Source organism: Meriones unguiculatus, chromosome 16 (genome assembly GCF_030254825.1).
Source record: "Meriones unguiculatus strain TT.TT164.6M chromosome 16, Bangor_MerUng_6.1, whole genome shotgun sequence".
NCBI classification, from domain to species: Eukaryota; Metazoa; Chordata; class Mammalia; order Rodentia; family Muridae; genus Meriones; species Meriones unguiculatus.
Window position 1 is genome coordinate 8,317,658 of NC_083363.1, and position 23,254 is coordinate 8,340,911.

Here is a 23,254-nt window from a genome sequence, read left to right on the forward strand (position 1 = left end):
GGGCGGGGCCCGAGTCTCCAGGGGCGGGGACTGATGTCCCATTGGTGAACAGGAGAGAGGGCGGAACCGCGCGGGCGCAGTGGGACGGCTCAACTTCCGGGACAGGAGACTTCGCCCCGCCCCTTTGGAGGCGCGACAGTCCTGCGCGTGCGCGAGGCTCCGGGTTTGCTGCCTCTGGACCGCCGGTCGCGACGGGGAAGACACAGCGCCTCATTGAAAGCCGGTTCCAGTCGAGAAGGGCGACAGAATGTTCGTGGAGTACGTGCTTGCAGAAACCCCTCCTCGACCTCTTGCTCGGGATCCTCATCCCTGTCAAGGCCCTAGTCAGCGTTGAGCCCTCGCCCACTTCTTTTCGAGCCCAAACCAGGGATTTGTGTGACAAAACAGCTAACCGACGAGGCGGTGGCTTGTATTTGCTGCCCTCAGAGGCTGAGACTGTATTGGGTTACGGAGTGGGACGCTGTAAACTCAGGCAGCTTTTCCGCAGCTTTCCCACGGCACCTATGCCGCGTGTCACAGCCTTCTGTCAACTCTAAGTCCAGGGGATCCTATGCCCTCTTCTGGCCTCCGCGTGCACCAGACCCAAGCATATATGCATATGCAATCAGGCTGCCCTGATTCTGCAGCTCCTCCAGTCTTGCTATCTGGCCCTTGCCCATTGATATCTCCGCTGAGACCTCCCTGCAAAAAGCCTTGCAAAAGGCAACTCCTGGAGGCTTGATAGGGGAAGGGTCTAAAGGAGGAGGCCCTGATGCAGAATTGTGGTATCCCAAAGGTTTAACTGAAGCGATGGAAGGCCTTGACTTTCAGGGCCTGTAGCTCTTCCTGCCGTGAATAATCATAGGTAGCTGAGCTAGGACAGTGTCCCCTTGAGTTGCTACAGCACTGCACTGTCTGTCTGGAAACAACTGCTTGTTTCTGGTTTCTCTGGTTTAGAAAGATAGGAAGAGGAGAAAGAGAAGGAGGAGGAAGAGGAGTGTCATGTAGTCTACAAATACATAGAGGCTGCAGACTCTATCATATTTGGTGGCTGCTTGGAGGGCCTGCCAATTAGTGGGAAATCCTGACAGCTTCAGCTGAGATTTGTAATGAAAGAATCCTAAGCACATGATTTTGGGGTGGACTGCTGGGGTTTAGCTGTGTTCCCAGAACCTGCTTCCCCCAGCAACTCCTGGCTAGGCTTGACCCAAAGAGAAGCAAGCAGCAAACACATATGATCTGAAAGATGTAGGAACAGCAGCTGTGGCCACATGGGAAGATCACCGTGGTGAGAGATGACAGAGCATAAGGGCAGTCCTTGTTACACTGCAGCCAACAGTCTGTCCTCACGGCCATCCTGCACACGCCTTAGAAGCACCATAGGGTCATTTGGTGCGAACTCAGAGCGGAACCCTTCTGTTCTCCCAGCTCTACCTGTCTGGCCCCGTGTCTACAGCGGGGGCCACTTGGCTCCCCATATCCTGCAAGTGCCCTTGTCCCACTTGGGAGGGCTGCAAAGGGACTTCCCTGAACTCTGCAATCTCTCTTTTCCGACTTCCACCTCCCTACGCTGTAACACTTGCCTCAAGTTTGGTACCTGTAACAAAAATCTCACTTCAAATGCAGAGGCATGTGTTTTCCTGCAAAGAACCCTGGCACAGACAGGAAAGTAGCCCCAACTTACTTTACCCAAAGCAGAAACACTACCTCTCGTGCCTGAGAAGCTTGAGTAGTGGCTTCTCACCTCAGGGCGACCCCAGCACTCAGTGCAAAACAAAACAAAACAAAACAACAACAATAACAAAAAAAAACGGCCCAAGACTGCTGTGGTTGGCCTCCAACTGGAGGTATGACGCTGACAGTTTCAAATCTGCCAGGAAGAGTGCTTCACGCACTTCCTCAAGCCCACGTGTGGGGACTGGCCCTGTTTGGGTTAGGTGCTGTCCATGAACTTGGCCGTGTACTACCCCAACTGTGGTCCGTAGCCCTTCAGAGCGACTGTGGTGTTAAGTGTCCGAGCTTGAGTTTGTTGGGATTTATTACAGGCACATGGTGCCCCTTCATGAAAGTGTCCGTCGAGCTCCCTGAACAACTTGCAGGCAGTGGGTGCTCACACAGCATCCTCTACTTAGCAATTGTAGCTGGTTGTCTAACCTTGGGGAGAGGCCTTTGAGTCTTGTAAGTTTCTGAGCTTCCTGAGCCTTGTGGGTTTCTGCCCTGGGGAGGGGTATGCTTCCTCAGGGGCCTCCCTGGGCACAGAGAGTCAGAGGATCTTTGCTGACAGGGTGGTCATTGATAAGGACTTGGCGAGGAGAGGGAAGGAGTCAGGCGATAGGGGAATTTAGCAGCTCTGACTCTCTAGCAATCGGGCAGATTCTGTGTCTCCTGCCTCACCAGCAGCCGGATGCTTCTTTATTTATACAAGTTTCACAGAACAGTGACAGACTAATGATTATCCAAGTGGTACAGAGTATGCGTTTGATTTTTCATTACGTGTCCAGGGTTACAAGATCAGTTACAATTAAAAAATACAAGCAGAACAGATATCATTATTATTATTATTAGCCCCATAATTCCAGTTTAAAGAATCTAAATAATGCCTTCTGCAAAGCAATACATGTTATATATGACAGCCTGCTTTTAGGCTGCCAATGTTTGCTGTTTGAAAGCATTCCAGACAAACAGGAAAAATCTCAACCAGTCTTTTTATGAATAGCAAATACTAATACCTAATTTGTTTAACTACATGTTTCATCATCTATGCTACAAAGTAGGAAGCATCTATTTTAGTCAATTTATCTTATTTACTGAGTTTACTTCCTTCAGTAGTGTACCCTGCATGAACTCCTATTATTTTATTTTATTTTAATTTTGGTTTTTTGAGACTGGGTTTCTCTGTGTAGCCTTGGCTGTCCTGGACTCACTTTGTAGACCAGGCTGGCCTTGAACTCACAGCATTCCGCCTGCCTCTGCCTCCCTGAGTGCTGAAATTAAAGGCACGTGCCACCATGTCCGGCTTTTTTCTTTTCAACTTTCTTTCTTTTTTTGGACAACCCCCTCTCTTTAAACTACATTTTCAGAGAGTGCTAAGCCTAGTATAAAAAAGATCTTGAATCTGTAACCTATTCTCTTGGCCATTCAGTTTGTCAGTTGTGTGTTTACCCTGCACCAATTCTGCTGTTTGAGTTAGCTCAGGGGCAGATACCCCAAGAAGATTCCTGGAGTAATGACCTAATCTAGCTATGTGCTTATCTGTGCATCCAAATCGTGGCCAGATAAAGTTAATTTTAGGATTTTCCTAAAAAGACTCAGGCATAGTCTTTCTCGGGAAAAGATATATAAATTGAATCATAATGCAGAAAGTCCCCAATAAAACACACACTGGGACAAAAACAAAAAAACCCTAAAGTTACAGATAGAAGGATTGAGATTGTAGCAATCCTCTCAGCTTTGCTGTGTTACCTTCATGACTCTTGCTGTTTCCAGTAAATATGGCTGTGCCAGGCCTCCTTTGCTTTTTCAGTCTTGTGTGCCTCCCCCCGCCTTGATGAGCAAACATTTCAACTCAGAGGAAACAGTTACACAACACTTGGGAGTCTACCTCTTTTTTTCTGCCCCTGAAAAAGAGTCACGTGGCTGCTGTGGACCGCCGCCTTCATCAGATCAACTGTGCCTATTTGCAACAGGCCATCAGGAGTAGCCTCATTGACTACTGATGTTCTCTCATGGAGGGGTTGGGGAGTTAAGCTCCTCCTCCCAGCCATTTGTATCCAACATGGCCCTAATTACATGAGGTCTTGGTGGCTCCATTTTTGAGGCTGTTGGTGAAGCTATCACCCATGTTTTGTTTTGTTTTGTTTTGTTTTGTTTGTACCCCCCACATGATCCTATCAGTAACCTCTTACCCATTTTCTCTAAGTAAGCCCAGAAAACTCATTGGTTCCCCAGGATGAACTTTGGTGAAATCTCACTTTGGCTTGTGATTAGGACCGGATGAGGAAGTGGTAACATGGTTTACATGTCCCTAGGGAAGGAGTTGGCCATACAGTGCCCCTCCTGGGCTTGCAACAGAGGAGCTGGTAGACCCCAGGCCAGGGGCAGGAAAGGCATCAGAGCTGCAGGCACAGTGGAGCACAAAGCCAGGGAGGGCTGTGGCGTATGTGAGATAATTGATAACGAGGGCAGCTTTTGCATCATTTGGCTGCCTGCCGGCCACTTCTTGATAGCTCACAACTGGTCCCCTCCCTGGAGATGTGGCCTCAGGCCATGCTCCCCTGCAGTCACTGGATGCTGATTGGATGGGCACCGAGACAGGTCCTAGGCCTCAAGGTTACAAAGCCGTGAAGGCTGTGGGTTCAGGCTCTCGGTCACACCTGTGTCACAGTGTGGATCATTTTGTCCAGCCCTGCCCCTTCCTCTTCTATCTTAAGGCCCTGCTTTGATATTCCTCCTGAAGATGAAACTCAGAGCCTGGTCCTGGGAAGTTGCCAGCAGAGGTCAGAAGAGGGCATCAGATCTCCCGGAACTGTACTTACAGGGGGTTGTGAGGCGCCATGTGGGTCCTGGGAACTGAATGAAGTAGGATCTTCTGAAAGAGCAAGGAGCATTGACCACTGTTACTGCTCTCTAGCCCCCACCACACACAGCGACTCTTTACTGCATCAGAGAATACCTCCATTCTCCACGGTTGCGTGGGCCCAGGTACCTCTTATGTTTTTAACCCAATGGAGGTCTTTTGGCACTTATAGCCAGGATACCGAGGATCACGCCGCCTATGCTGGTTCCTGCTCTAGGGTCCTTACTGGGGCTCTGTGGGACAGGGCCCCATAGGGGACATCTGGCAATGCTGAGCTGCCTTGGCTGTGGTTCAGAACGTGTACAGGTTTATCTTCCTGTCCTCTCCCAAGCCCAGTGTGGGGCACACACCTCAGAGCAGAGGCAAGCATGCAGGGCTCTGTGTGTGCATTTGAGTCTCACAACACATACAGCAGAGAATAATCTCATCTTATATAGGTTGTGTGTTCATGTCTCATATCCATATGCCTTTAAAAGTTTTTTTAAATATGATTTTTAAAATATGATTTTGTTAAGACAGATTTTTTTAGGGGGGTTAGATTCTGTTTCTATTTTTAACTAGGTGTATATGTGTGTGCCAATGTGTGGGTATGTGCTGTTGATTTTTACTCAAAATTATTTTGGGGGTCAACCTGGGGAATTGCCAGGGTGACACCAGCTGCTTTTCTTACAAGTTCCTGCAGTGCTTTCCCACCACTGAGTGCTCAGGAGCAATCCTGTCCTTTGGCTGAGATGTCTCTGGAATGCAGACTCTGTTGACTCCCTGGATGAAAGAAAGCAAGGATGTTCCCCACTCTCAAGCCAGATTCTCACCTCCGAATCCGGCACGCTGCCCGTTTTTATAAATAAAGTTTTATTGGCACACAGCCACGCCTGTCCACTTACACATTCCCTATGGCTGCTCTTCCTCACAGGGGCAGAGTCAGTGCTGGAATATTGCAGTTAGTGTGCTCTATAGAGTAAGTGTGGGAGCTCTGGCCTCAGACCTCTTCTCCTTCCACAGCCTGTTTCTCCGTCATGACCTCCATGCAGGGAGCCGTCAGGTCACCACATTTCTGTGGTTTTCTTTCTGCTGTCCAAGCAGGGGCTTTTTATCTTGAGCATAAAGTCGATGCCTTTAAAAAAAAAAAAGAAACAACTTTTTGTGCTGAATATTCCCTTCGTCAGAACGGAGGCGACTTTCTGGCGAGATGAGCATACGATGCGCCTGAGTTTTATGGATGGCGCCCATCATTTTTTATGGATGGATATTTCATAAATGCCACTGTGATGGCATCTTGGCAGATGTGATATGGACTTTCCTGTAACCTGTCGTTCTTCTCCAAAAGAGAAGGAGCCCCTCAGGACCACACAGCACAGATACTTCATGGGAGATGCATCGCTCTCTGGCCACTCACCTAAGATGATGTTCCCACGGGATCCCCGGGCTACTTGGAATCAGAGGCCAGTCTGTTCATCAGCTGGCCACACTGCAATTACCGTCTTATGAAAAATTAACTTCCCATAGTGATTTTGTTTAATGAGACGTCTTAGGGAAGGATTGTGCGTCCGTGTGCAGATGGCCTGGGGGAGTATCTGCTACCTACCCTAGATCTGGGCATCTCTCCTGGGAGTGGCAGATTGTCCTATAACCTACCACTCAGTGAGCCCTAGTCGCCAGGCACTGGGACCGAAGCAGAGGACAGGAAGAGATCCAGGTGCTCATGCAGCATACAGCCTAATAGGGCAGAGTCACCGCACCGATGACCATGTGCCTGGCCTGTGGCCACCTTGCCACTGCTTTGGAGGAGAGACAGCCCCCTTCCCCACCCATTGCATTTATTTCTAACAGCATGTCATGAGCCTGTCTCTACAAATAGTGCATCATTGCCATGGCTCCATCCGGCCTGGGGTAGGCTGGAGGGGGAGATAGTGGACAACCTCAATGGTGGGCATCAACAAGCCGGTTGGTTCCTCTGGGGCAGGGAAGCCACAGGGCAGCTGCACAAGAACCTTCGCTAGTACATGCTGAATCAGGGTCTGGACGGGGGGCTGGTACCATGGGGAGGAAACTGCTGGCCAGGCATGACTTCCTGGGAAGATCCCCCAACTATCTAGATCAAAGATCATAGATCAATCTTCTCCTGGTTCCTGGCACTGGGGCTAATGGCTCTGGAGTTCTGCTGGGCATTGCCTATGGTGTTGGGAATGGAGAGGGAAGAATGTGATTTGGGGATGAAAGAGTGGCTGAGGAAGTCCCAGCCATTCTCTTAAGATAGTCAGTGCAGTGCTTGCCATTCTCAGGAACCAGGCACATGCATACAGGATTAACTGGGGTGGGGGTGGGAGGGGAGAGGGGAGGGCCGTGCATCTTTGGGTCCTGGAACCTTTCCTATTTGCAGGCTCAATTGGGATTGAGCCTTTTTTTTCCTGTTTTCTCTGTTGTGTGACACTTTTGGGGGGACCCTGGTGCTGCCCCAGTCTTCAGTTCCAAAGGGGTGATCCTAATGTAAGGGTAGCTGCAAGGGACTTCTAACAGGAGGGTCCTGAGGTAGGTGTATGTCGTACTTAAGTTGGCTCAGGTCCAGCAGGAGACCCCTGGCGCTGGTTCAGGGCTTGGAGACAAGGCTTCGGTGGCACACACAAATCTCTCCCTCTCAGGACCGCAAGTGCCATTCTGAGCATCTGTCACTAGGTGTCCTGAGGAGACGGACCCGCAGCGGAGCATCTCAGGAGGCCCAACACAAGCTTGGTTCCACGTTCTGAGTTGCGGCTGCCACAGAACCAGGCTGAATGACGCAGAGTGCGGGGCGGGCCACTCAGGCTGCGCCTAGCCGAGAGATGCGGGTTAGGGCGGCTGTCCTGCGCAGCTGCGCGAGTGACGCTGGGGTGCGCGGCCTCTGAGCAGGTACCCGGCGCTGGTAGCGGGGCGCTGATCCAGCATCTGGAGAGGAAATGCGGGTTCAGTCGGGGGAAGGGAGCGATGGTTGCAGGGGCTCAGGCGGAATGCGGGGAGGACGCTCTGTCCCGGGAGTGAGTGAGAGGTACAGGGGCACGGGTTGCTGTGTCCTTTGAGTGTGGCAGAAGTGTAAAGCTTGAGTCTCGGACCGGGTGCAGGCATGAGCTTGAGTGTAGAGATTTCAGCCTGGGTGTGTGTGTGTGGGGGGGGGAGGTGTGCCCTGGGATATGGGGCATAAGTTGGGGCGTTGAGGGGCTGCAGGGTTTGAGCTGCACCCAGTACAGGTTTGGGAGCTAATAAATGGCGCAGGCTCAGTGTCAGCCGGTGTGCTCTGTGCCCATGCTATCGCTCCCAGCTCCCTGCGCTTTCTCTAGACTCTTTCTCTTAGCTCCTGTGCCCTTTCCTGTGCCTAGCTGTTTAGACCTGAAGTGCTTTCCAGGCCCGTATGTCCAGGATGCCTGAGGAGCAGAGAACCAGCAGGAAGCTCGAGTGCCATAGAGTTTACAGCGAGTGAGGCAGAGAAGGAGCCACATGCCCCGGCCATCAGCCCGGGCTCGCAAGGCCTCCCTCCCAATAAAGTCCCTCATGTTTTCTGGTATATCTGTGTTCTGGGGTGCCCAGATACACCCCGAGTACAGAGGTCTTGAAAGCTAACGCCTACTTGGAAGATGTGCTCAGAGCCCAATTGCGTTTGGCTATACATCGTTTCCTAATGGGGGTCATCTCAGCAGATGCTGGACTTAGTTGTTGTGAGGCTATCAGGGAGGGTGTTTCACTGTTCATTAACCCACACCTGAGCCCTTTCCTGTCTCTTCCAGTGTCTCTTCCAATCTCACATGGGGGTCTTGCTCTGTTCCAGCCTGCTGGCTTCTACAGGTAGACCAGATGGCCCAGACAAATACATTTATAGATGTCATGTTATATGTCCTATATCCAGGGTGTAGGTACTGGTGTGTCCTCTCTGTCTGTCTGTCCGTCCATTCATTCTTTTCCCTTTGGAGTGCTCTGGACACACACATTTATGCCAACTGCTTGTGGAGAGTTTTGGTTATATGCTAGTGTGGGCAAAGCTTCATGTAGGTGTCAGTGGCTGGGGAACCCCACTGAGGGCCAGATGGACACTGATTAAGGTCATTGACAGTCCTGGGTCTCAGAGCTCCGCCGTCTATATAGCTTTTTACTTTTGAGCAGAGGATAGGAAGGGAAAGAGGCTGAGGCAGGGTCACAGTGCGGCCTAAGGACAGAGGTGGGTTCGGGGGATGGACAGCTGAGGGCTGTTTGCAGCTGGGTTTTGAGAACATCTGCAGATACCCAGTGGCTTATGCTGAGACAGCAGCTGTCTGAATGTGAATCTGGATTCAAATACCTCGGAGTCCTCAGGACAGGTGAAGCCATCAGACACTTGCTGTGTACTTGGCCCTCTGGCGTCTGGAGGGTAGGCTATCTCCGCGTAGCTGCCTCTAGTCTCCGTCTCTCCACACTGGTTTCTGTATTGGCTCCTTTCCCTCTTCTGTCACCTGGGCTTCTTTATTTCTCTGTAGATGGGAGGCAAGACTGGTGGCCACTGAGGGTACAAGCTAAGATGCTGAAAAGTCATATACAGACAATCTGTGTCCTGTACTCTCACAGTTGTGCAAGAAGCTGGCCAGTATGTATTCTCACAGCCCCCGGGTTCTGGCAAGGGGTTAGTCCTGGGGACAAAATGGGAGTGGGATGGAGAGAGGATGGTAGATCAATGGGTCACACACAGCATCTGTCTGCAGCCAGCAACTGTAGCCACAGTTCAGCCGCACGAGCGCTGAAGAGAGCAGGAGGAACAGCTTGGAGACCTGGTGTCCGAGAAGTGATGTTCAGTGCAGGGAGGGGCAGAAGTGTGTGGTTAGTTTTTGCCCCTTGGCACTCCCTCCTGTTTGCCTGCTGGAGCAGCTGAGTGAAGGGCGATTGGCATCAGAGGACGGCCCAGGGAAACCCTGTAGAAATGAATACCTTTGTTTTCCTTAGGTTTGTTTTGGTTTTTGGTTTTAGTTTTTCAAGACAGGGTTTATCTGTGTAGCCCTGGCTGTCCCAAACTCTCTTTGTAGACCAGGCTGGCCTTGAACTCAGAGATCCTCCTGCCTCTGCCACCCTAGTGCTGGAATTAAAGGTGTAGGCCACCATCTAGCTTCGTCATAGTTTCATCAGTGAGAAGGAAACAGGTGAATTCTGTCATTTTGGCTCCCATGAACAGCACTGAAGTGATGCTGCCCACAGGTGTGTTTGGCATTCAAATTGAGTTTTCTTCTGACATTCCCACCAGGAGGGCTTCGGGGTCTGATGGGAGTTCAGCTTTCTTTACTTTCACTTGAGTTTGTCTTTCAGCTTGCTCACCATGCCCGGCTTGTTTTCTTTAGCTGTCACCTGAGGAAAACTGACAGCTTTTTTTGTGGCCTCTTGGAAGGAGAGCCAGGGAGGGACGGTTTGTACCGACAGACCAGGGGTCATTAACAGCTGGCTTCTTAGGGCGAAGCCTTGTGGTAACTCCCTTCCAGACCTACTTCGTGGGCCAGCTTTTATCTTCCTTTTGGAAAATAAAAGAAGCCAACTGATCTCTGCAGTCACGAGATGCAGAACCACAGGCCACACACCAGGGCATGTGGAGACTATAGAAATTTGTCTAGTTTCACTGGTCTGGGCTCTCATTCAGGGAACTGGTGAATGGTAATGCTAAGGAGACACATGAGTCCCCATTAGGAATGGGCTCTGATGGCTCTCAGATGCATGCGTGCTTGTAAACTGTCCAAAGGCTCTGCTAGGTGATAGATAGAGCTCTGGAAGCTTGGAGAGATGTCCAGACAAAGGGATGTCCAGACAAATAGATGAAGACTCCACAGAGGAAGCAGGTGGGTGTGTCTGCTCAGAACTGCAGCCTCATCTTCCTCTTTCAGAAGTATTTCAGCACCTCTCTCCTGGACTGTTTTTCTAGAACCCCCCAGTCTCACAAATGAGATGAGAATTTCCTGATGGCATCTAGAGATGTCTTTTCTCAGGTGGATCTGGAGCTGTGGAAGATGGAGTCCTCGGACCGGAGAAGACCTGGCTCTGAGCAAGAGGAGGGCTTTGGGGTGCAGTCCAGGAGGGCCACCGATCTGGGCATGGTCGCCAATCTCCGGCGAAGCAATAGCAGCCTTTACAAGAGCAGGAGGCTTCTGTGCCCCTTCAGCAGTGAGAAGGTAGGTTCCTGCTGGCTGGTCTGCTACCTTCCGGGCCACAGAGGCCACCCAATGGTCACCATCGCTTAGGTTACCCTGGGTTAGTCCAGGCAGCCAGTGACCACAGGCGCATTTCCTATCTAGGTAGAGGATCTGCCCATTTCAGTACCTCCAGCCCAGAAATGCTCTTTGAGAGAGGAGAGCCAGGGATATGATGCAGCACCAGCCAGATTGCTTACTGAGTTTTACCCACATACAGATGTTTCCTCTTCTCCACCGCTTGAGAAATGGCCAGGTGGACCCTGAGGCCCCGTGCCAGACAATGGAAACCCTCACTTCTGTCTTCCTGTTGCACCATAGCTCTATCTCCTCTATCTTTCTGTGGCATCCAGGGGTATTACCTCAGGTCCCAGGCCCCAGGCTAGTGTCAGCAAAAGCCCTTTTGAGTAATCACATCAAAAGTATATTTGAGTGTGTGGTCAGGCAGGCAGGAGAGTGTCTTGAAAGCCAGGTACCAGTTTTTTCACCCCAGATGGCCTTTTCATTTTTTTTTTAATAATTTATTTATTTTCATTTTTATGTGCATTGGTGCTTTGCCTGCATGTATGTCTGTGTGAGGGTGATAGATCTTGGAGTTACAGACAGTTGCGAGCTGCCATGTGGGTGCTGGGAATCGAACCCAGGTCCTCTGGAAGAGCAGCCAGTACTCTTTACCCCTGAGCCATCCCTCCAGTCCCACCCCCGCCCCTAATGTTATTTTCATATCCTACTATTCCCAAGGAAAGCAAGATGGACATAAACTGTAAAGTGCTCAGCTCAAAGTATCCCTGCCCAGGAGAAAAGGATTGCATAGGCTTGTCCCTGCCTCCTGAGTACACACTCCAGGATGAGCCCCAGCAAGGGAACTTTTAAGCTTTGAGGTGGCTTTGGGTCCCTCAATGAAAGCTTGTCAAGGAGCAGAGAGAAGTCTAAGGAAGGCCTGGGGTATGTGGCTTCATAATGTCGACATGTTCTTTTTGACCTCCAGCAAGAAAACCTTAGCTCATGGATTCCTGAAAACATCAAGAAGAAGGAATGTGTGTATTTTGTGGAAAGTTCCAAACTCTCTGATGCAGGGTAAGTGGCACGGTTTTGATTAAGCTCTCTGACCCATTTCTCTTTGTGCCGTGTGACTGGCTGATAGGACCTGCTCATGCCGCCTCAACCAGGGCCAGTAAAAGGGCATCTGGTGTCCATGCCAGGCTGGGAACCCCTAAGTCTCCCCATCTCATCTCAGGAGACACTTGGGAACATGCCCAGTCCATGTCCTTCATGTCCCAAAAAGTAATGTGCTCTGCAGATAGGTCAGCCTATGGCAGAGGGCCGGTTGACTCGTCCAGTGATGTGTCTAGAGTCTTGCTACAGCTGCAAAGCAGCCGTGTTCAGGTCAAGCCTGGTGGGCCAGGGCTCCATTTCATGTCTTTGTCCAAAGGATCAGTGAATCAGGAACTGTGGGGACCTTGGGAAAGTCCACAGGCCAAAGAAAGTAAACGCTGATTCAGTCAACGTGGTCTGTGTGAACTTGAGTTCTCCAAGGTCACCCCATGTGCTCACTGAGACTTGAGGGCTCCATGTGTTTGTGCTCAGGGCAGAGGGTCATGGCTGTGAAAGTACCTTCTCCAGTTGCCTATGTTGGAACTTCTGCTTTCGAATCCCAGAGAGAGCCTGTCTTAGATACTGTTCTGATGCTGTGAAGAGACACCATGATCAAGGGAACTTAAAAACAAAACAAAACAAAACAAAACAAAAAACCACTTCATTGGGGGCTTGTTTATGGCTTTAGAGAATAAATCCATGGTCATCATGTTGGGGAGAATGGTAGTAGGCACGCAGGCATGATACTAGAGCAGTGGAGAGCTTATGTGTTGAGACAATAATCATAAGGCAGAGAGAGGGGAAGAGAGGGAAAGACAGAGAGAGAGAGAGAGAGAGAGAGAGAGAGAAGCTGAGAAGGTGGTGTGGGATTTTGAAACTTCAAAGCCCACCCCTAAGGATATAGCTCCTTCAACAAGGCCACACCTCCTAATCCTTCCCAAATAGTTCCACCATCTGGGAATCAAGTATTCAAATATATGAGCCTTTGAGGCCATTCTCATTCAAACCACCACGGGGCCTGTATGTGCTGACAGTCACTTAGAGGTCCACCTGGCAGCCACCAGTGGAAGGAACACCAGTGTTCAGCAAGTGTCATATTGTAGCAGCAGGATAGACCTGGTCAGGAGGGCTCCTGTTTCCAGCCTCCAGGTTGAAGATGGGCCACCTGGTAGGTGGATCTTCTTCCATTCAGCCCTAGGGGAATGCTAGGGGAGGGGGAGCATCTTGCATTTTTCCTCTGCCTGGTCCCTGGAGCCAAGAACAGGGGGCTGAGAGTGTGCCATTGCCCATGGGACAGGCAGAGGAGTAGAGAGAATGGCCAGCATTCTAGGACAGAGCCTAGGAGCAGATTCGCCACTGTGGCCACCAAGCACTTTAGGAACTTCCTTTCTCTATATGTCCTGTCAGACCCAGAACCTTCACTTCCTGACTCCATCCCTCTTGTTTCTTAGTCCCCCAGACCAGTGGCCACCCTCAGCTTAGCACGGATATGACTCACGTCCCTTTGGACTGTTGCCACCACAGTCCAGACATTGCCCCACGTCAGTGAGCATTTCCCTCTAACTGTGGGCACATCACCGCTTTCCCACCCTGAAGCCCGATTCCGCAGCATTTGTCTGAGGTTGAAGTGGAGCTGGGAAGGTCTTCGTCATTAAAGCATGGATGCTGAGCAAGGCCAAGGTCATCACATCTGGGACAGGGTCTCTGAAGCACCCCCACGAGATCTTTCTCCTGCTTAGTATGTAATTCCTCTTTTAATTCCTCTTTATGCCTAAATAGGCCGAGACTGTCTGGTTATTCCATTTCTGGGTTATCTGTCACAGCACAGCTTCCTGTTCTGGGCTAGGCTGGAGAACACCAGGGGGCTGCAAGAGCTCATTTTGCCAAAGAGAGGAGAGAATGGAGATAGCTTGGCACTGCCTGGTGAGATCCTCCGCATCATCAGGTCAAGATACAATAGCCAGGCTTTATCTCAGGGACAGGTAGCTGCCTTCACCTAATCCCGGCCACAGAGTGAGACCACACAAATGTTCCTTAAGATCCCTGAAAGCTGAACAGGGTGGTGGCACACACCTGTAGTCCCTGTACTTGGGAGGCAGAGACGGGTGGATCTCTGAGTTCAAGGCCAACCTGGTCTACAGAGTGAATCCCAGAACAGCCAAGGCTACACAGAGAAACCCTGCCTTGAAAAAACAAAAACAAAAAGCAAAAAAAAGTCCCTGGAAATAAAAAATACTTGGAGTCACTTTCAGGGGTCTCTATGATTTTTTTTCAGAGTGGAGCAAGGGAATGTGACCCCTCATGAACCTGGCAGCGACAGTGTCAGAATGACATGGCAGCCTTCCCCGAATCAGCTGCCTTCTCCTGCTTCTCTGGGTTCTCGAGTTCATCTGGTTTAGATACGTCCTCTGCCTACACTGTACCTTGTCTTTTTTAGGGCTCAGTATATTGTGCTTGCCTCTTCTCTTTTGTGTTGGGCTTCTATGGTGTGTGTCCCACTTTTAATTTGGAAATAACTATAGATTTGAAGGAAAGATATGCCTTGTCCCAGTAGCTCTGCTCTGTATAACTGTGGTGCTATATCAGAACTGAGAGTTCACACTTGGTCAGAGTGCGCTTTTGGCATCCTTGCAGAGTGTGAAACCACTCACTCAGGATGCACACAGCTCCGTTCCCACACAGAGATGGTCCTGTACTTCCTCTCGAGGTCACACATAGCCACTGCATCCTTCCTCACCCTCTAGCAACCAGTAATCCAAGCTTTATATAAATCTTCTGTAAATTTGTCTTTTGGAGAATGTTCTATGCCTCCTGGCCTGTGTCACACAGATGACACCTCACAGTGGGGGAGCTGTGCCCTTTGGCTCATAGCCCTTGAGATTCATTCATGTTCCTGCATCGATTTTCACTGTTGAGCAATTCCCTGATTGTATATATTTGAGGGGAGACTTTGTCAATAATGACTACATCCTGGGTTTTGTTTTGCTTTGCTTTGTTTCTTGACCTCATCTGTCAGTCTCTGAGCTCTCTCTCTCTCCAAGGCTGACCTCAAACTCACAGATCTGCTTGCCTCTGCCTTCCAAGTGCTGGGACTAAAGGTGTGTGCCACCATGCCTGATGTACTCTCTACTTTTCAATGGGTGTATTTAATATAATTATCGCTGAATTAGGGTTTAAAGCTCCCATTTTTTTTCTGTTTTCTTTCTGTTTCAGTTCTGCTTTTTTGTGGTTGCTGTGGTTATTAAGGTTGCATAACAAAATGTGTCATTATCCACAAGTGCTGAGAGTTGCAGTAGATGCAGAAACACATCCTTTCACCATTTCTCACTTACAATAGTTTAGAATACCATGTTTGATCCAGTTCAACCACCAAACACAATTTTAAAAATTCAAGAGGAATGAAATATACTTACTCATCTTGTTACTCTTCCTACTGTTTCATCTTCCTCTCTGATATTCAGAATGTCTTTGTCCTTTTACTTTTGTTTTGACAATTTTTTTTAACAGGGTCTTATGTGGCCCAGGTTGGCTTTAACTCCCTATGTATCTGAGGACGACCTTGAGTTTAAGATCTTCCTGCCTCCATCTCCACCTCCTGAATACTTGGGTCACAGGAATGCACCACCATGCCAGCCTAATGCAGTGCTAGAGACTGAACCCAGGCCTTTGAACGTGCCAGGAGGCACCCTGCCAACTGAGTTACCTCCCCACCTTCTTTAGCCAGTCTTTCTAGTTGTTCTACAGTTGGCAAATCTCCTTAATGGTAGTTCAGCTAAAAACATTCCTTGACCTCGTCATTCTTGAAGGATAGTTTTGCTGGCTATAGAATTCTGGGTTGTAGCTTTTAATCTTTCAGCACTGAATTTCTTAATGGTTTCCATGGCTTTTGATAAGAAGTATGTTGTGTGCTGGGTGTGGTGGCGCATGCCCTTAATTCCAGCACTCAGGAGGCAGAGGCAGGCAGATCTCTACGAGGCTGGAGAGATGGCTTAGTATTTAAGAGCACTAGCAGCTCTTTCAAAGTACCAGGGTTCAGTTCCCAGGACCCATGTGGTGGCTCATCTCTGTTCCTAGCTCCAGTTCTGGGGAATCTGATGCCTTCTTCTGGCCTATTTGGGCACCAGGCACCGATGCAGGTAAAACACTCATACAGGCTGAAACAACAACAGCAAAACCAAGAGGCTGGTAGGGAAGAGAAATCAGCAGGTGACATTTTTGTCTCACTACCTTTTTTAATCAAGCTTTTTTTTCTTCTTCCGTTTTGCAAGTTTGACTATATCATCTTTTAGCATACTCCTCTCTGGGTTTACATTTTTTTGTTGTTCACTCAGATCCTTGTATCTGTAGGTTTGTTCGTCTGTTTCTTTGTTTGTTTTTAAAGCAAACATGAGGACTTGTGAGAGCCCATGTAAAAAAGCTGTGAACTTACTCTGAACTATGAATGGAACAGAGTGCAGAATGTTCTTCCCACAGGTGGCCTTCTAGAAAGATTTAAAAAAAAAAAAGATTTATTTATTTATTTATTTATTCATTCATTATATATACAGTATTCTGAATGCATGTACACCTGCAGGCCAGAAGAGGGCACCAGATCTCATTACAGATGGTTGTGAGTCATCATATGGTTGCTAGGAATTGAACTCCAGACCTTTGGAAGAAAAGCCAGTGTTCTTCACCTCTGAGCCATCTCTCCATCCCCTAGAAAGAATTGCATAAACCACAATAAGTGAATGCATTTGAAAACAAGGACATGAAGGGATTCCCCATGGCATGTCCACATTATCTCTGTGGGAAAGGCAAAGGCGTAGGAAGAATATTCTTGGTCTTTTCCCCCCAACAGGACCAAAGACAATAAGTCATATAAGTACATCCTTGCTGTACCTACTACTTGAGCTACTTGTAAGCATCACCTCATGTTTTACTTGCTCTAGTAGGAACAATGAGAAGTGTTTTGTTTGTGCCACCTTTGTGCTGACATGATTTGAGTTCCCTGATTACGCCACGCAGATCTTCTCTACTGCATCCAATCCACGGAGACACAGCCTGGATGGCCGGGAGTGCGTCAACAGGAAGTTTAGGGCATTATTTCTTTGCAGCCTTGCCTTACCCTTGTCTTCTGGGACTCTGATGACCCCGACGGTCTCAGTGGCTCTGTGTCTATACATTTATATATATATATATATATATTTTTTTTTTTCCTCTCTTGTAGTTATTACTGTTTACAGAGCTGAGGGTTCCGGTTGCCATACTGTCTGTCTTTCTGGAGGCTGCAGTTTGTGTCCTGGGTGTTTTTGAATCACTTGTAGAAGCATTTCTAACCTGGATGTTTTAAAATCCTCACCAGGGGACTCCCACACCTGTGGCATTCTGGCGTGGGTGGCTGTCCTAGCCGACTTGCTTGGTGGCTTGGCGTGACGAATGAGTTTTAATTGAAGCCTGTCTGAGGGAGGGAGAAGCAGAACCTTTTCATTGCCACATGGGAAAAGTTCAAAGTCCAAGCCCCAGGTCCCCTTTGGCCTAACTGGATATCCTTGCTGATGCTGCCTGGCTGAGCGGACAAGGACACCACACACCCGCTGTGTATATGGCCCACTTGACACCCAGGCGGGGTGCCTCACCACTGTTGGATGAGATGAATGTCCTGGCTCTCCTCTGGTCCCCTGATTCCCATGAGAACCTTGGTATCTTCACAGGAAGGTCGTGTGTGCATGTGGTTACACCCACGAACAGCACTTGGAGGTGGCCATCAAGCCCCACAGCTTCCAGGGCAAGGAGTGGGACCCAAAGAAGCACGTCCACGAGATGCCGACAGATGCCTTTGGCGACATTGTTTTCACGGGCCTGAGCCAGAAAGTGGGGAAGGTGGGTTCCACCCCTCTTATTCTTCAATGTGCTGGCCCCTGTGATGCCGCAGCAGATTTCTCAGGTGGAGTAGGGAGAATGGGAAGCCCACTATATACTGAAGCGTGGCAAGGGATGCTGGGCACTCCTCGGGCAAACAAGAGGCTTGTGAGCAGAGGGGAGAGTAAGCTTCCTAAGGGAGGTATGAGCTAATTCTGAAGGGTCCGCTGTCTGTCTGGGTCCAAGGGAGTGGGGCTGAGGGGAGGAACCCAGGACCCGGCATAGATGCGGTGCACTTCTGAATGGCAGTGAGGTCCCTGGAAGGGAGGCGGGAGGGAAAAGCCTGGTGTGGGAAGCAGAGGCAGGAGTCACTGCAGCTGGCCGAGCAAAGCAACACTGGGCAGGAGATGATACAGACAGATGCAGGAGGAGGCCCTGTCACCTGGCCTCAGGTGAGGCATGGGGAGGCATGGAGAGGCCTCATCTCTTACTCAGAGTTATGACAGGAAGAGCAATGGCAGGCTTGAAACCAACTGAACCCCAGTCCAGGTCCCTAACCTGACAACCTCTTGGCTCCAGCTGATTCCTCAAGGGCAGTGACAGGAACAGTCCCAAGCCAGGGACAGTTAGCGGTGGTGGTGGTGGGGGTAGTACTCCTGTTCTACCAGTGACTGCAACATCTGTTGAGAACCGTAAAGCATGTTCTGACCTTAGTGAAGCCCTTCCTGAGTACATGTGAGCCGCCCACCATCTCATTTTCTTTTCCTGTGATAAAAGGCAGTTTCTAGAGGAAGGTTTTATTCCCGCTTATGGTTTGAGACGACACATTCCAGCATGATGGAGAAGGCATGATGGAGTTCAAGGAGTTCAAAGCTGTGTGGGATGTAAGGGTGCTGGTTGCATCTTGGTGGGTTAAGAGATACAGAGATGCATAGGAGAGACAAAAAGGGAAGTCTGGCAACCCCTACCCCCACTCCCCAGCTAACACCAGCTCCCCAGCAACCAGCAATCCACTTGCTCCAGCTAGATGCCATCTCCTAATGGTTTCACAGTGTCTCAGAACAGTATCTTCAACCGGAAACCAGATGTTCAACTGCCTGAGCCTGTTGGGGCACATTTAATGTTTAAACGTGGAGCCTTCAGTGTGGAGCCAGGTCCCCTTTTCTTCTGGGCATCACAGGCTTTACAATCTAAGAACAAGACCATGAGAGGCTGGTCCTGGACCCCTGCTCAACCCTGTGAGAACAGCTGCTCTGAGGGCTGACAGGCAGCAGCCACTGTGGTATCCATTAACATTCTTGGTGGTTCGGCTGTGTCCTGTTTGCTCTGGGGACTCCTAATGTCCCTTTGGAGTTTGTGTTGTCCATCATCCTGCACCTCATGGGTCCCTCAGGTGTATCCTAGTCAAGCTGGATCTCCTCAGACAATTGATTTAGCCAGAATGGGGAAGTCCACCATGGGATGTGGGCTGTGGTGCTTGCCTGGTATATGTGGGTCTCTGGGTTCTGTGCATGCATGCACGCATAAACACCCCCCCCACACCCACACATGGTCCATCATGGGCTCAGAGTGTTCCAGAGTGTGGCGCCAGGGAATTGACACCTTTTATCACTCACCCCCACCTTACTCAGGGGCAGACAATGTGTACCCCAGTGACAGACGCCAGCAGAGGGCAGCCAGTACTGAGTGTGTGAGGAGAATAGGAAGCAGAAGGGGTAGAGGCCAAACCACATGGGAGGAGCCCAGTGTAGGGGCTGATATAGGGGCTGATATAAAGGCGCTGATATAAAGGTGCTGATATAAGGAGGTCTGAGGTGTTCCCTAAGCGGAAAGGATGGGTAAAGAGAAAATATGGATGAGTTGGGGAACTGGGCCTTGGAACTTCATAAAGAATAGCCTGGATTTACCTAGGGAGGCCCCGTAGTACCTGGGCCTTTCTTCTAGGCCTCACTGCCTTCTCTTTCTTCTTACAACTCATGCCTTGACACGCTGGTGACTTTTCTTCCTGGGTGTGAGCTCAAGCTGTCCAGCCCCAGGCTGAGCAGGCAGGGCACAGGTGGGCCACATTCCATGTTGAGTGTGAAGACTGCCATTCCTTCAGGGTACCTTTCCTGTCCCTGCAGGGTATCCACACTGGCCCCTGAAGGGTTCTGTCCCCCACTTGGTTCCCTCGCCCTGCAGGATGCCTTCACTGTCCCCAGTCAGGTGTCCCTGTGCCTCATAAGGTTCCCTTGCTGTGTCTCCTGCAAAGTCCCCTCACCAGCTCATGATTTCCCCCACAGTATGTCCGGGTCTCCCAGGACACACCCTCCGTTGTCATCTACCAACTCATGACCCAGCACTGGGGCCTGGATGTCCCCAACCTCCTCATCTCGGTTACTGGTGGGGCCAAGAACTTCAACATGAAGCTGAGGCTGAAGAGCATCTTCCGGAGAGGCCTGGTCAAGGTGGCCCAAACCACAGGTGAGTGCTAAGGTCTGCCCAGGCCATGGGGCAACCTAGGATGAAGGAGATCCCTGGAGATCAGGGTTATGGGGACTGGAAAACTCTTGGGGATAGCTGAGTTCACACCCCAGCTAGGGTCAGATTCCTTGGGTCCCACATCTACAGACAACACCTCCTTCATACGATTTATTTCTCTGTTGTCCCATGGCAACTGCGTGTGTTAAAATTTTTTTTAAAGATTTATTTATTTTGATTTAGTGCCTATGTGCCTTCATGTGCATGTGTGTGAATGCTATATGTATTTAGATGCCTGTGGATGGCAGAGGAGGATATTGGATCTCCTGGAGCTGAAGTTATAGGTGCTTGTGAGCCTCTTGACATGGGTGCTAGGAACAGAACTTGGGGTTTCTGGAAGAGCAGCCAGTACTCTTTTACTACTGAGCTATTTTATCTCCAGACCCTAGATTGGATTGGATTTTAATGTCCACATCACACATGGCTTCAAGGCAATGACTTCAGAGGTCTGGCCAGTGCTCGGCAGTAAGCCAACCACCCAAACAACAGCAGATGGGTCTTGGTTCATGTAGCATGTATGTACTTGGCTCATGAAGCACTGTTAGGCGTATGGTCATCTGTAAGAAGTAGGGCCGAGGGCTGAGGGGCATGGACATCACCCACCACTCTTGGGTCTCAAACTCTGAGAGGAAGGGGAAACGCTGCAGGCCCTGAAAGAGGAGACTCAGACCCTGTATGCTCCTCAGCCTGGGACAGAGAAGGCTGAGGGGCAGGGGATGTGCAGAGAGAAGATGAGGGTCTTTGTTCCTGCTCTTTCCTATTGCCATCTTTGCAATGTGGGGAGCTCAGTTCCCAGAAAGGCATTAGGAGGATACTGTCACAATACAGTGTGTCCTCCTTAATCCCACTGTAGAGACATCTGTCAATGTGCTTGAGAGTTTAAGGATGAGGTCCCGTGTTAGGAGCACAGTGGGACTCTGGGTGTCCATATTGGCTTGACAAGGTGCACATTGGAACCTAGAGGCATGGCCCATCTCTTTCCCCAGGGGCCTGGATCATCACTGGGGGGTCCCACACGGGGGTGATGAAGCAGGTGGGTGAGGCAGTACGAGACTTCAGCCTGAGCAGCAGTTGCAAAGAAGGAGAAGTCATCACCATTGGTGTAGCCACATGGGGTACCATCCACAACCGTGAGGGGCTGATCCATCCCACGGTGAGTAGCTGCTCCAGAGTGAGCCTGGGCCAGAGGAGGGAGGCAGGGAGAAGAGGGAGAGGAGTACAGGGAGCAGGCTGGGTGTTGGGGCAGGGTGTTGGGGGAGGGGTGAAGTGGTGCTGCAGGGTATGGATCTGATTTAGGTGCTGCGACACCTCGGACACAGTGATCAAGGTGGGCAGCTAACACGGAATGACTCTGTACAGGAGGGATCCACATGCCAGTTATTACTACATGGGGCTACATCCCAAGAGCGGCTTTCCTGAGAAATGGGCTTCAAGGAAGGGAGAGACCGATCAGGAACACATAGTTAGCAAGCACTGGGGTTGGATTGAGCCAGGGTATCTGACCACAAAGCCCTAGCTTTTAGATTTGGGCTTTCTCAGAGGCCTCCAGCCAGGAATGCCATGGAACAGCGGTTTCTGGCAGTCAGCAGCAAGTTGGGCTGCCCTTTAATGCCACACCCTGAGCAGCTGCTTAAGAACCGAAACTTGAGTTGGATAGCTTGTTTCACTAAGCAGGGTTTTCTAAGGACACATTGGATTTGTCCTAATGAGGACATGGACATTTCATTCTCAGTCTGGGTAGGGAAGTCTGAAGAGAACATCATCTGTAGCTGGAGAAAGTGTGGCTCAGTGGTTCATTGTCAGACATAGTTGCTCAAAGAACAGTCTTGGGGTATTTTTTATTTTTTATTTTTTTTAAGATTTAAAAACTTTATTTATTTAAAGATTTATTTAGTATGTATACAATGTTCTGTCTGCATGTACATCTGCATGCCAGAAGAGGGCACCAGATCTCAGTATAGATGGTTGTGAGCCACCGTGTGGTTGCTGGGAATTAAACTCAGGACCTCTGGAAGAGCAGCCAGCGCTCTTAACTTCTGAGCCCATGCTCTTTCTTTTGTGTCGGAATCATGGAATGTCTCCCTGGGCAGGACTGATGAACTGTTCTGTTTTGCACACCCATTTTATGGTGTAAGACTGAGGCTAAGGGAGGCTAGGTGTGTGTGTGGGTGCTTCGAGTTGAGAGCCCTTCCAGTTGTTAGGCTGTTCCACTTCCTGTGAACAGTAGAGAAGGTGTCTGGTCTAGTAGCATCTCCCAGCTTAGGTTAGTAGCCTCTTTGGGGTGCGATAAAACATGACCGCAAACCTGATAGCATCAAGCAACTAATGAATCCATCTACAGTTAGAAGTTACTCTCCCACACAGCACGGACACCATGTCACTCGGCCCCAACAAAAAATGAAGTTACACTATTCCGGGGCACTGATGAGGACCCTTCCTGCCCCTTTAACTTCTGGTGTTTCTGGGAGTTCCTGGGGCGCCATCCACATAATCCAGATAATCCATAATCTTCTTATGTTTAGATCCTTAACATCACAGCTGCAAAGGCTCTTTCTCCAAATAAGAGAATCTCAGCAGATCCTTGGGTTTAGGGATTGGTATTTTGCGGGGGTCATTATCCAAGCTGTTAGCCACCCCCCCATTTCCAGAATACAGGAGGTATGGCTTTTTTTTTTTTTTTAAACCAATGTGTGTGAGCCTCCCCCCACCCCCGTCACCCACAGGGAGGCTTCCCCGCTGAGTACATGCTGGATGAGGAAGGCCAAGGGAATCTGACCTGCCTAGACAGCAACCACTCCCACTTCATCCTGGTGGATGATGGGACCCATGGGCAGTACGGTGTGGAGATTCCGCTGAGGACTAAGCTGGAGAAGTTCATATCGGAGCAAACAAAGGAAAGGGGAGGTGAGTGTGTGTGCTTCTGAGGGCATCTGGGATGCAGAGAACCGAGGCTGGCCCTGTGTCAGAGCCACAGCTGGCCGACAGATCACAGCACACCTGTATTCGTTTCCTGGGTCTCTATATGCTCTTTCGTGGGGACCCGTCTCCTCTTGCTTCATGGATCAGTGGAAGGGTGCCA

General features: G+C 49.9%; 1 protein-coding gene across 9 annotated transcripts in view; it reads left to right on the forward strand.

The window, feature by feature from the left end:
• Positions 1-7,253: 7,253 nt before the first annotated feature.
• The window catches only part of Trpm2 (transient receptor potential cation channel subfamily M member 2), a 48,410-nt gene continuing 32,409 nt past the window's right edge, over positions 7,254-23,254 (forward strand). For 5 of the 9 annotated variants that reach the window (XR_002476866.2, XR_002476867.2, XM_021649665.2 and 2 more), the window contains exons 1-6: positions 10,519-10,701; positions 11,708-11,796; positions 17,508-17,676; positions 19,938-20,118; positions 21,162-21,328; positions 22,899-23,079. Coding sequence is in view for 7 of the 9 variants with exons in the window: in XM_021649665.2 (XP_021505340.2) it covers positions 10,540-10,701; positions 11,708-11,796; positions 17,508-17,676; positions 19,938-20,118; positions 21,162-21,328; positions 22,899-23,079 (949 nt within the window). In the remaining 2 variants the exon portion in view is untranslated. Of the gene's footprint in view, positions 7,442-7,461; positions 7,578-7,695; positions 10,372-10,518; positions 10,702-11,707; positions 11,797-17,507; positions 17,677-19,937; positions 20,119-21,161; positions 21,329-22,898; positions 23,080-23,254 lie in introns of those variants that run through there. The other 4 variants (XM_021649666.2, XM_060369244.1, XM_060369243.1 and 1 more) reach the window with 4 other exon arrangements.